Source organism: Apium graveolens, chromosome 1, assembly GCF_009905375.1.
Source record: "Apium graveolens cultivar Ventura chromosome 1, ASM990537v1, whole genome shotgun sequence".
NCBI lineage: Eukaryota > Viridiplantae > Streptophyta > Magnoliopsida > Apiales > Apiaceae > Apium > Apium graveolens.
Genome location: NC_133647.1, coordinates 77087200 through 77100774, shown reverse-complemented (window position 1 = coordinate 77100774; position 13575 = coordinate 77087200). Strand labels below are relative to the sequence as shown.

Sequence of the window (13575 nt, the reverse complement as noted above, 5' to 3'; positions counted from 1 at the left end):
TGGCCTAAGCCCCTGAAGGCTGATCCTGCCAAGCTAGACAAGAGCAAGTATTGCAGATTTCACAAAGATGTTGGTCACGACACCGATGAGTGTAGGCAGCTGAAAGATGAAATTGAGTTCCTCATTCGAAAAGGAAGATTGAACAAATACACTGGAGAAGGAGTGGACAAGAATAATAATGGAAGGAAGAACTTTGAAGATCGTAGGAGGGACCAAGACGATCAGGGGCGAAACCCCCAGCCTAGAGGACCAGTTATAAACATAATTTATGGAGGGCCGCGACCTCGAGGGCCTATGATAAACACGATCTTTGGAGGTCCAACTGTTGCTGGATTATCCAAAAACTCCAGAAATGCATATACTAGAGAGGTTATGCATATTGTTGGAGAAGCCCCGAAGAGGGCCAGGACAGAAGTAATATTGGATTTTGATGATTCTGACCTAGAGGGTGTGAAGTTTCTTCATGACGACCCGCTGGTCATAACACCGGTAATAGGAAATAGCCCGGTCTAGAGGGTCCTTGTGGATAATGGTTCTTGAGTGGATATTTTGCTCCATGACACCTTTTTAAGGATGGGATATAATGACTCCCAATTGACCCCAACCGACATGCCGATATATGGATTTGCTAGAGTGGAATGCCCCGTAGAAGGAATAATCAACTTGCCAACAACCATAGGACAGGAACCAAGGCAAGCAACTCAGATGTTGGACTTTGTGGTGGTGAAGGCTAGTTCGACCTACAACGCTATCATGGGAAGAACATGAATACACGCCTTTAAGGCAGTCCCTTCTTCTTATTATTCAGTTATGAAGTTTCCGACTCGAGATGGGATTGGAGAAGAAAGAGGAGATCAAAAAATGGCTAGAAGCTGTTATGTGGCCTCTTTGAGGGCAGATGGAGTTGGGGGGCAGGTTCTTCCTATTGAAGATCTGGATATCCGAGAAAATGATGAGAAAAGGGGAAAGCCAGCAGAAGACTTGGTTTCAATTCCTTTAGCCCCCGAAGACCCTGGGAAGGAGACTTTTATTGGAGCAACGCTCGAGGAACCTTTTAGAGGGAAGTTGGTGAAATTTTTGCAAGAAAATAGTGATGTTTTTACATGGTCAGCGGCTGATATGCCAGGCATAGACCCGGAATTGATTACTCACAAGCTAAATGTGGACCCAAATCGGAAGATGGTAAAACAAAAGAAAAGAAGTTTTGCTCCAGAAAGGCAAGAAGTTATAAAACAGGAAGTGGAAAAGCTCTTGGAGGCTGGTTTCATTGAGGAGATTCAATTTCCAGAGTGGTTAGCAAACCCTGTAATGGTGAAAAAGGCTAATGGAAAATGGAGAATGTGTGTGGACTTCACTGATCTAAATGATGCCTGTCCTAAGGACTGTTTTCCGTTACCAAGGATCGATACTTTAATAGACGCTACTGCTGGGCATGAAATGCTGAGCTTTATAAATGTATTTAGTGAATATAATCAGATCAAGATGCACAAGGACGACATTCCAAAGGTATCATTCATCACTGACTTTGGTGTTTATTGTTATCTTGTTATGGCATTTGGTCTCAAGAATGCAGGAGCCACCTATCAAAGGTTGGTAAATAAAATTTTTAAGGATCTTATTGGCAAGACTATAGAAGTCTATGTTGATGACATGTTAGTCAAGAGTCTAGTAAAGACTGATCATATAGCCCATTTGAGGGAAGCTTTTGAGGTCCTGAGGTACCACAAGATGATGTTAAATCCTACAAAGTGTGCTTTCGGAGTAGGGTCTGGAAATTTTTTGGGATTAATGGTCTCCAAGAGAGGGATCGAGGCTAATCCCGGTAAAATAAAGGCAATCCTGGACATGAAACCACCAAAAACTATCAAGGATGTTCAGAAGCTCACAGGAAGGGTTGCTGCTTTTGGACGATTCATCTCTAAGTCAGGAGACAAGTGCTTATCATTCTTCAAGTCACTAAAGAATATTAAGGACTTTGTATGGAATAAGGAAAACCAGAAGGCATTCGAAGAGTTAAAGAAGTATATGGCCCAGGCCCCGTTGTTGGCCAAGCCAGCTTTGAATGAAGTTTTATTCTTGTACTTAGCCGTTTCAGAAAGTGCTTTGAGCGCTGTGTTGGTTAAGGAGGAATTGAAAATCCAGAAACCCGTATACTATGTCAGCAAAATTCTGCATGGTGCTGAGTTGAATTATTCAACTATTGAGAAATTTGCTCTCGCCTTGGTGATGGCTTCAAGAAAGTTACGTCCCTACTCTCAGGCTCATCAAATTGAGGTGCTAACAAATCAGCCCCTGAGAAAAATATCATTCACAGTCCCAAGGCTAGTGGGAGGTTGATCAAGTGGGCAATAGAGCTGGGAGAATTCGACATTAAATACAAGCCACAGACAATAATAAAAGCCCAGGCATTAGCTGACTTCGTGGTGGAATATACCATAGCCAACCAAGAAGTCGGGGGCAGGAAGATACCATACCTCAAGACAAGGAAGTCGATAATGGGGACAAAGAAAAGAATGATAAGGAGAAAGAATATTGGGTTCTCTATTTTGATGAAGCATCAAAAATAAACTCCAGTGGAGCAGGACTGGTTTTATAAAGCCCTGATGGGTTCTTGATTGAGTATGCCATGAAATTAGACTTCCCAACCACAAATAACGAGGCAGAATATGAAGCCCTGATAGCTGGCCTTGGCCTAGCTGGGACACTTAGAGTCAAAAACTTAAAGGTCCGTGGAGACTCGAAGCTGATCATATCCCAGGTAAAGGGAGAATTTGAGGCAAGAGATCTAAGTATGTCCGCCTAGTAAGGGCTGTGATGACCCAATTCAATGAATGCCATGTTGAGCACATTCCAAGGGAGGAAAATGCTAAGGCAGATGCATTATCAAAGTTTGCTTCATCCGAGATAGAAGAAAGTTCAGGAAGTGTGTACTTTCGTGTTTTGAAGAAACTAAGCATAGATGTTAAGCTTGTGGCTCTTATAGGCCTGGGGACGTCATGGATTAATCCCATTAAGGCTCACATTTAAACCGGTTAGTTGCCAAACAATGCAACTGAAGCACGGAAGTTAGCTGTTCGGGCACTAAGGTATTTTTTGATAGATGGGATTCTGTACAAAAGATCTTTCGTGGTTCCTTACTTAAGGTGTCTCAGGCCCGATGAGGCACGCTTGGCTCTTGAAGAAGTGCATGAAGGTATTTGTGGGCAACACTTGGGGGGCAGGGCCTTGGCTCATAAGATAACCCGTTTAGGCTTCTATTGGCCAGAAATGATGGTTGATGCCAAAGCGTATGTGAAGAAGTGTGATCGTTGTTAGAAGCATGCACCTGTTGTTAGACAACCCCCCGAGATGCTGACCTCTATCAACTCGCCCATTCCATTTGCTATGTGGGGAATGGATATTCTGGGACCTTTCCCCATGGCCACGACACAAAAGAAGTTTCTGATTGTAGCCATTGATTATTTCACCAAGTGGATTGAAGTCAAACCCTTGGCCAAGATCACAACTAAGCAGGTTGCACAATTCCTGTGGGAAAATATTATGTACCGGTATGGAATTCCCCGTATCCTAGTCACCGACAATGGAACACAATTCAATAACGAGGAATTTAAGAAGTACTGTGAAGAAAATGAAATTGAGTTACGGTTCACCTCTGTGGCTCACCCGCAAGCCAATGAGAAAGAGGAGGTAGCAAGTCGAATAATCCTGGATGGACTAAAGAAGAGGATCGAGAAATCAAGAAATAATTGGGTGGATGAGATACTTCCAATATTATGGGCCTACAGGACTACCTGTAGAGTCACGACTGGAGCAACTCCCTTCATGTTGGCATATGGTGCAGAAGCAGTTGTTCCCGTGGAGATATCACATTCCTCTCCAAGGATTCAGGCTTTCAATGCTGAGGAAAATGAGGAAAGACAAAGGTTGGCTCTGGACTTAATCGATGAAGTGCGAGATGAGGCATATGCAAAGATAGTAGAATATCAGAAAAAAGGCTTCATTTTACTACAACCTAAGGGTTAAAGAAAGGTTTTTCAAACAAGGTGACCTAGTCTTGAGGAAGATAGAAGCTTCTGGTGTAGGATAGAAAGGGAAGCTTGCCCCGAATTGGGAAGGGCCATACAAAGTCAAGAGTGTTCAAGGTAGAGGAACCTACAAGCTGGAGACAATGGATGGTTTTGAAGTCCCAAGAACTTGGCATGCACAAAACCTGAAGGTTTACTACGTGTAAGGCAACTGAATATGATTCTCACTTGTCAAGATGACGAGTAGGTTGAAAAGCACCTTGAAGCTTTGCCTCCTTAGGATTTATATGTTCTAGTTTTATTTTGAAGTTTATTAAGACTTGTGTAAGGGACGAATCCCAAACAATTTATGAAAATTCATAAAGTTTTCGAAATATATTTAAATGTCTATGGCCAGGCAAGTAAAACCAAATGCATGAAATGAAAGCATAAATAAAGTAGATCAAATAAATATTACAAGAGTTTGATAAATGAAGTCTCGAAAATAAGATGAAGAAAACAAGCCACGCAGGGCTGGAAAAGCTCTAAGGAGCTGAGGTGCCCTCGGCATCCATATCATCATCCCCTCCACTCTCGCTAGATGTCTCTGTCGTCTCGGAGGAGGAAGAAGAGCTGTCATCCTCAGCAGGTCTGGAAGAAGACTCGGGAGGAGGAAGAAGCGGGTCCTGAGGGACGTGATCCGAGACAACTACTCGAGTATGAAACCTCTGTAGCAAAGCCTCGTCATCAGGACAGACATAGTCCGCCAGGTTAATATCAGGACAAGCCTCGTTCACGGTCCCAAGGGCCGTGTCCCAACCAGTCCTAAAAAACTCGGGGAAGACTGAGTCATCCCTAATCCTCATAGACTGGGAAAACTCCTCCGAGTCCAGGTAGTTATCTATAGCTTTATCCTTCTCTACCCGAAGTACCACCAGCTCGGCATTGGATTCTCCAAGTTCTTCCTCCTTGCGCTTGAACTTCTTCTCCAGAGCAGCATACTTCTTCTGCTGCCTCCTGAGGGCATTGTCGGCCTTGTCAGAAGCCCGCTTCCATGAATCGGCTTGCCTCACAACACCTTGAAAATAGGCGTTATACTGAAATAAAACAAATTAACAAAGTATAAGGCAAGAGAATGCTACAAGTAAGAAAGATAAGTTCAAAAAAAAAAGAGGCATACCGAAGCCAGAGACTGAGCTCCCATGAGCTTTATCCTCTCAAGATCAGGGGTGGCCACCACATCAGTAAAATCCTTGGGAGTCACGCCATGGTAGGACCAATCCCAAGCATGCTTCGTGGATCCAACCACGGTATCCCCTCGGCGGAATCCCCAGAGAGGCTGGAAGGCGCCTGTGGCAGCAGCAACAGGAGCAACAGCAGTGGTAGGAGCACTGTGGCCCTCAGCTCCCTCAGTTGAAGCCTCCCCCATAGGCTCCTTGTGTTTCCTCAAGAAGATAGGCTCCGTGGCCTTCCCTCGAGTGTCCAGGCCTGCAAGGCGAGCTTTTTTCATCCTAGCAGTCTCTTCAACGGGAGGTACATTGTCCTCGTTGATCTCCTTAGCAGCTGCAAAACAAGGCCAAAAACAAAATAAGTGGTGTTAATAATGCATGAAATGAAATAAAGTTGAGAATGGAAGAAAAATACCCTGTTGAGAAACAGAGGATAGTCCCACGTGAATGAGGGAGAACTCCTCTAAGAGAGTCCAGCTGGTAGTAGTGTCGTCATCCTGAGTAAGCCCATTATAAATAATAGTTTCCTCGGGAGTTAAGTGAATGGATTTGAAGCTACCATCACTAACCTTCCCGAAGGAAGATCGGAAGAGTGTGCCCCAGTCGCCATTCTCCCAACGTAACCCAACGAAACTATTCCTCCAGTTTTGGTTGTTATCGGGAATGGAGGCGCTGTTAAAGATATGTTTACTTTTGGGCCTTTGCTTAACATAGACCCAACCACAAATACTGGAAGAGCTATTATAGTACTGAAAGACCATCCTAAAAACAGCTACAGAAAGGGGAAAACCCTCCCTAAGGCAGTAGACCATAAAACATAAAATGTTCCTCCAAGCGTTTGGAGGAAGCTGACATGGGTTGATTTGTAAATCAGCTAAAAGATGAGGAATGAAAGGATGGAAAGGAAACCAAAGCCCAGCATTAAGGGCATCCCTATAAATAAAAAGAGTGTCGGGTTTCCAGTGGCAAGTACGGTCACCACCAGAAACTGGAACTAATCTAAGAGGAGGAAGGACATTATAACGTGCATTTAGTTTATCGAAATCTATGTTGTGCCAAGTATTACAATGATTAAAAGAATCGAGATGTGCAGTAGAGGGATATTCACCCCCTAGTGTTAATCATATCGATTAAAGACATATACGAAGAACGGATCTCGATATCCTTACCTCGTTTTGAAGCCGAGGCTATCTTGGCCGCCCTCTCGGAATTCTTGTCAGCCATTAGTAAAGCTGGGAAGAACCTGGAAACCTTGGAAGGAAAGATGGCTGGAGAACTTAAGAAAGAGAAGTGATTGAGAATTGTAGAGTGTGTGAAGAAGTGAAATGAGAGGTGTGAGGAAATCACACTCTCATCCCACCTTTATATAGCCAAGAAGGAGGTGATTTGGGCCTTGAAAAGCCCATTTGGGCCCAAAAATGAGAAGGTTCTGGAATTATCCAGGAAATTCCTGGAAAAATCAAGAGAAAAAAGTGAATTTTTGAAGATTCTGGAAGAATCCAGAAAAAAAATTTAGAAGAGTTTGGAATTTGGGCTCAGAAATGAGGCCCAATTCTAGAAAAATCTTGAAAAAACCCAAGGCCCAGTACTAAGGCCCAAATACAAAAAGTCCTGTTTGAGGCCCAAATGATGTTTAAGAAAAAAAGGGTGGAAAGGGAGCCCAGTTAAAACAATGGACCAATTGCAAAACCTAGATGAACCAAGAAAAATGGGCCCAAAATTTTGCTATTGAAGCCCAGAAAAAAGGGCTGTTAAAAACAGGCCCAGTAAAAGAGTCCAGCCCAGGTTTAGAAGCCCAAATTCAAAATTACAAAAAAATATATACATAAATATTTATTTGACAAATTCTTGACCCAGCTCGACCAGAAATTATAAGCAAATTTTGATCAAAATGCTTGAGGTCGAATAGGCTTCGATCAGGGCTGAAAAACAGGTTTAATTCGACCAGAATTTAGACCATTCGACCAAGAAACACGAAGGATTCCTGATCGAAAACATTAAGGTCGAAATTCTGTCGACCTGAACAACAAGGAAAGTTAATTCGGTCAAAATCAGGGTTCCTGACCGAAAATCCTGACCGAAACAGAAGTTTCCTACTCGAACAATTCCTGGTCGAAATATAAAAAAAAAAGGAAAAAATCCTGGCCGAAATTCGACCAGGATTCCTGATCGAATGCACCCAGCTCGAAATCCTGTCAACCAGGGCATACTGAGGGGTAATTCGACCAGGATCCTGGTCGAACAGGATTCCTGGTCGAAATCTGTATTAAAAATAAAAAAAAAAGAAAAAAAAGAGAGAAAAAGAGAGAAAAAAAAAGAAAGGAAAGAAAAAAGGAAAAAGGGGGAAGAAAAAGAAGAAAAAATTCCTGGAAAATTACAGAAAAATAAGGAAATTCCTTAAAATATTTTCTGAAAAATGTTGATATTTTCAGAAATAAGGAATAAATCCAGAAAATTAAGGATAAATCCAAGAAATTAAGGGAAAAATCCAGAAAATTAAGGATAAATCACAGAAATTAGGGGGAAAATCCAGAAAATTAAGGATAAATCCCAGAAATTATGGGAAAAATCCAGAAAATTAAGGATAAATCCCAGAAATTAGGGGAGAAATCCAGAAAATTTAGGATAAATCCCAGAAATTAGGGGAAAAATCCAGAAAAACAAGGATAAATCCCAGAAATTAAGGGAAAAATCCAGGAAATTAAGGAAAAATTCCAGGATTACAGGAAAAATTCTTGAAAGTTAAGATAATTCCTGAATAAAAGGAATAAAAGTAAATCGTTGTAAACGAGTAGGTGGCTCCACACTTTACGCAAAAACGATACCCTGTAAGGGAACGAATGAACTTAACTTCTGTGAAACTTAGTCTCTGTTTCCCAAAAGTTGGGGGGCAAATGATAGGGATAAATAAATCCTGATTGTGTAATTAAAATTTACATTGATTATACAAGGTGTGGGCTGCTAGGCCCAATAAGAAGATGTATGATATTCAGACCATAAAGGTTAACATGTTGATCAGGCCTGGTGGACCAGATCAGGCCTGATGGAACAAACAAGACCCAAAACCCTGATTATTTATTAATTTCGTAATTAATTAATATGGGAGAAAAACAGCTATTAAGATAAGTCCTAGTGGGGATATATAAATCTTTGTAGATTGGCCTCCAAGGAACCTCATAGGATAAGGAATCAGCTTCCTACTTCCTAGGACTCCTAAGTCCATCCTAATTCAGAGACTTGACCATCAAGTCTCCTATACTAAGTTCAATTCAAGGACTCCCACATCTATATAGGGGGCTTCACCCCACAGATCAGAACTATATTTTTTTGACTTGATCCTTGGCAATCAGTAAGGTACATAGACATCTTGTTAAGGCAGATTGAGTCACGAAACACAAGAGCAGTCAAATCGAGTCTCTAATCTCACGTTCCTTAGTAATAAATACAACAATTATATATATTAATTTTTAATCCATAACATTTGGCGCCGTCTGTGGGAAGGCACAACAACAACCATGGTGAGAACACGGAGAACAATTAGAGCTCTGGAGGAAGGAACACCATCGGGGACAACCCATGTGATTTCGTCAACCGTGGAGATACCCCTCACTCAACTTTTAAGTTCAAACTGGTGTTTTTTCTAATATGTTTTTGCATTTTATTCACAAATTTCTGTTTTTCCAACTACAGCAAGTTGGGCCTGTTTGAATGTTAATATTAAAAAGTTGGGCCTAGTTCACTGTTCATGTTTATGAAAGTTTAAACAAGACTTCGTTATTGTCGTTAACCTCATTTTTAGTCCCCATGATTTCTTCTTTATAAAAACATGTTGCACCATTTTTTTGTTCTTCGGTTTAATATGACTATTTATACAAAATCACGTAAAATGCTACCTATTTTTCAGATTTATTTACAACTTTTCGCCAACATGATATTATTTAAAAATAAATTAAAAAGTAGGACAGAATTCGTCCGAAATTTGATTAATGAGCCAATTTTTAGAACACTAGCAACAGGGTCATATCTTGTTATTAGGAAAATAATTAACTATCTATCTTAAGCGTAATCATTTGAAAATAATTTTGGAAACCAATTCGGAGTATCTATTATTTTCTTTAAATTTTTTTATATAACAAACACAACATTATTTAATAATTTCTTTTACTGTTCATGGATAGTACTACCTCTGTCCCGGTAGATTCTATACGTTCATTATTTGCACGTATTTCGAGACTTCTATAAATTACAGTTTTATAATATTTTTTAAATTTTTTTTAAAAATAAAAGTTTAAACATAAAATTTTTATTCAGGAAATAAAATTTGAAAAAAATATTATGAAGTTATGTTTTAAACAAGTATTGAAAAGCGTGTCAGAAAATAATGTATAAAATTTAATGGGACAGAGGGAGTAACTACGTTTTCTGTTGATTTCAGTTGTTCAATTCATGCCATTTCCATTTAAATATTTATCATATTATTTCGATTGGCAAATACTTTAAGTTTTACTTGCATAAATTGTAAAATCGTTTTTACACATAATTCTACAATCTGATTATTTGACTATCCAAACACCGTTACTGATTATGGCAGCCACAAAAAATATGCTTGGACGTTGTAACTTATGGGCCGAGCACCTTGTGTAGGTGCGAGCTAGGGTTATAACCAACACCAAAATTATGGGACCAAGATATCAAGAAGGGCTAGAACTGCAGCCGCAAAAGTCATATCAGCATTTGGAATAACACTATTAAAGTTGATTGCAATCAAAAGATCAAGTCAAATATTAATGCATTCATTAGCAACCCCATGCTTATCCAGATATGGTGAGGCCAATATCATGTATCACTATTCACTACTGATGGCACATAAAGAAGCAAATAATGAGATTCATTGTTGTATTTGTATCTGTAGATTAACAGTTTCCAAGATTTCCCTTCAAATTATCATGTTGCTTTTCTGAGAACATGGAGCCTGAAAAAGACGTAATCTAAGAATAAACCGCATCAAAATTTTAAAATGCAACTAAATATGGCGCACAGTCTTACCCTCAATACAAGTGAGTAGAGAGATTGTTTTCCAAAAATGACCTCTGTCGGGTATGAGAGTAATTGGAACCCATGACCCGTTGGTTATTAAATGGGCATCTAAAACCACTTGGTTAAGGTGACAATCATCAAACTGCAACTCTTCTCAATCATACACAAATGAATATTAATTAACAAAGTGGTGGAAATATTAATTTTCTCTAAAGAAACTAAAACCTATTAAGGTAAGGTATGCAAACTTCCGATACAACCTCCGATCAGTTTCCTGTAACGTGACGAATTTTAACGAAAAAATTTGTTCAAAGGGAAAATTGCAAATGATTATAATGGCTAGATTGCATTTGAAATTCTGAATTTGATCAAATAAATTATTTGAGAATTTAGATTTGGATTTTTATTTGAAATTCAGGACATTCAAATATTAGTATAAACATGATAATTTGAAATGACAACTCAAATCCGTCATTTGAAATCCCTCATTTGAAATGAAATGTAAGTTTTCAAACGCCCTCTGATGTAATTTATTAAATTCACGCAAACAGTCATTCTTCGGTCTCCAATATATAGTAGGTCTTCCAATAAAGTTTTCATGATTGCAGCGACAATTTAAGAACAATGAAGGGATATGGCATTCAACATGTCTAAACCACTTGATTTAATTAAAGAGAACAAATCTTTCGATATCGAGTCCTCGCATCGCTCCAACAGGCCAACCATTGGAGGTGAGAGAGGCTTATATTGAAATATGCTAGACTTTATAAAAGTAGGGTTTTGATAACATGTGCTCAGATTATTTTTCACCTCTTAAAATGTGCTTGGATGTCAACATCTACTTGAATATGTACTCTCCATATGTACTCTCCATAGTGGCACTAAAAGTTTTCTAATATATTAGCATCATAAGCAAAAGCATTAATATTGTCTCACAATGAACTTTAAACCTTCATAGTCTGAAAACTTAGTAAATAATTTACTACAAAATCGTCGTTTATATTCCATGTTGTTATAATTGGAATGGTGAAATAGTTACGTTGCAATGGCTTCGACTCTTGTACCCAAAATAGTAGATCCAAATCAGAATAATAACTTTTATCATTTCTGCAAATATTTAAACAGGGAGAGAGAAAGAAAGAAATGCAGAGTGACAAAAAACTCCTAAAAATTGTGATCATCAATATAATCAATTTAAACAAAACATTTACGAGAGTTCAGTTTAAACAAAACTTACACGAGGAAGTATCCAAAGGGGCAGTACTGACGAAGGATTCCAGTGACATTGTCATAAGCACATACAAAAAGATTGATGATTTGTTGTGCACCATCAAAAAAGGAACTTTAAGATGAAATAAATACATGATGAAGATATAAAGAATTAGCACTAATGCACTATAGCAAATCTAGCTACGGAAAGTAGCTAGAGAGAGTACTATTTTAATATAATAGTGATGAACTTTTATTACACAGAATGTCAACACTATCAATTAAACACAACTTCAAGGGTGGCCATTCAACCAATGTAATAGACAGCCTTTTCAACAGTAACAAATGTTATGAAGAAGAACTACCCAGGGAACCGAACATATATAAACTAGCTAGCTAGTAGGCATCGCTACTACCAGGGTGTTAACCCAAATATTAGATTGCCGAGAAAAATAAAAGGATTTAGCTAAGGGTCGAGCAGATCTAATTAATTAGTAGAGACATGAGGGCACGTACCCCCAATTAAAAGAAACTAAGTGCATTCTCTAACCAACATATATTAGAGTTTTAGGGACCCCAACTGAGAAATGATTTTTGATCATGTAAATATATATACGCGCGTACATACTCCATAATATTAACTATATATAGTTACCAAGCAGCTTGGTAAATCACTGCATGCATATTGTTAATTGCAGGTAGAGTCAATGTAAAGTTTATAGCTCTGAGAGTGGAACATATATATATATATGTATAACATAATGCTCAAGGAGGTAAACATATTATAAAGATTAACTATAATGCATTGGTGCATAGGCACTTTTTATGTCTTCTGTAGGTCGTGAGAGAGCTCGTGGTAATTTAGCAACCGAAGGTGGCTTGCACACACCACAGTGATGAATCAGTGAAAGCAGTGGCATCCAACTGCACACATAAGATCAATCTAGGCACTAACACTGTAGGTTACTCGTTTTCTCTTCGATTATGTATACATGTAACTGGGAGAGGGTTGAATTAATGTAATTTTTTTTGTTTTGCAGAAATATATATATATATATATATATATATATATATATATCCATTAATAAATATCAAGAATACAATCTGGGGACATAGTTTCTTCATTCATGAGAGTATATCATGCTTCAAGAAACTTAGAAAATATGGTCCAATGTCCGATCAGATATCCCACAAAAAGATCTTATTAAAACTACGACACAGTAAAACACAATGACAAAAAAATTTAGGAGGCGAAAAAGAGTACCCACTAGAAAAATATTCTTGTATAATTATTGCCCTGATAATTTCACATATATTTAAAATTATCTTGTAATCCGAGATTTTTGTTGATAATTGAGTTTTAAATTTAATAGGAGAACCTCCATTAAATCTCTTACAACCATCTATTATATTCCGAAAATTTTTCGGATCCGTAGTCACTTGATAAATGATTGCCATTAAACTATTTCCAGCATCCGGAAAATAAAACAAGTGAACTAAAAAATATATTAAAATTATATTCGATAAATTATTCAAAAGAAAGGAAAGTAATTAAAATATAACCAAAAAATCTTTAGTTAGACACAAATAAGCCAAAATAAATTGGCACCAAAAGACCACTGAAAGGTACAAATAAAATCTTCAATTAAGGCACAAATTAACCCATACGTACAAATAAAACCTTCGATCAATCAAGACACTATTGAACCCTGATCCAATCATAAAAATGTAACATATAAAAGGTGACACAATAAAATTAAAATCTGTATAAAAGATAATATATTATTGGCATATAACTAGGATCATTTATTGAAATAGAACAAACCTAAAATCCTAATATGATCAGAGAACAAAATAATTCTATCATATATTAATTTTAAAATAATTATAAACTATTATATTGAGGAAAATTGTAAGATATTATTTATAATATTAATTTTTTTGGTAAGTAATTTATACTATTGATTTTAATAATAAAATACAACGGCGAACAATAATTTTCATTTAGAAAATTTGTACACTATATCATTTTTCAATAATTCTCTTTAGGTTATTAATTTAATTTAAATTATATATATATATATAATGTTTATATG

General features: G+C 37.9%; 1 protein-coding gene across 2 annotated transcripts; it reads right to left on the bottom strand.

Annotated features, from left to right (window-relative positions):
* Positions 1–4508: 4508 nt before the first annotated feature.
* On the bottom strand, positions 4509–12023 carry LOC141720042 (uncharacterized). Of its 2 annotated transcripts, XM_074522400.1 has the most exons (3): positions 11508–12023; positions 5185–5567; positions 4509–5101 (listed from the first exon to the last, which is right to left on the bottom strand). In XM_074522400.1, exons 1-3 carry the CDS (start codon positions 11632–11634, stop codon positions 4550–4552), a joined length of 1062 nt encoding a protein of 353 aa, XP_074378501.1. In that variant the 5' UTR covers positions 11635–12023; the 3' UTR covers positions 4509–4549. The 2 variants fall into 2 exon arrangements, 1 of the variants encoding a protein (XP_074378501.1); XR_012574216.1 differs by lacking the exons at positions 4509–5101; positions 5185–5567 and adding an exon at positions 9720–9940.
* Between the last annotated feature and the right edge of the window lie 1552 nt (positions 12024–13575).

Bases quoted from the DNA above. Each gene is read 5' to 3' on its own strand.
- LOC141720042 (XM_074522400.1), bottom strand. From the start codon at position 11,634: ATGTATTTATTTCATCTTAAAGTTCCTTTTTTGATGGTGCACAACAAA. The intron at 5,568-11,507 runs GTAAGTTTTGTT...CTTGTTTTGCAG, and splicing joins CCCTTTGGATACTTCCTCGT to CTGCTAAGGAGATCAACGAG. The intron at 5,102-5,184 runs GTATGCCTCTTT...GTTTTATTTCAG, and splicing joins GAGCTCAGTCTCTGGCTTCG to TATAACGCCTATTTTCAAGG.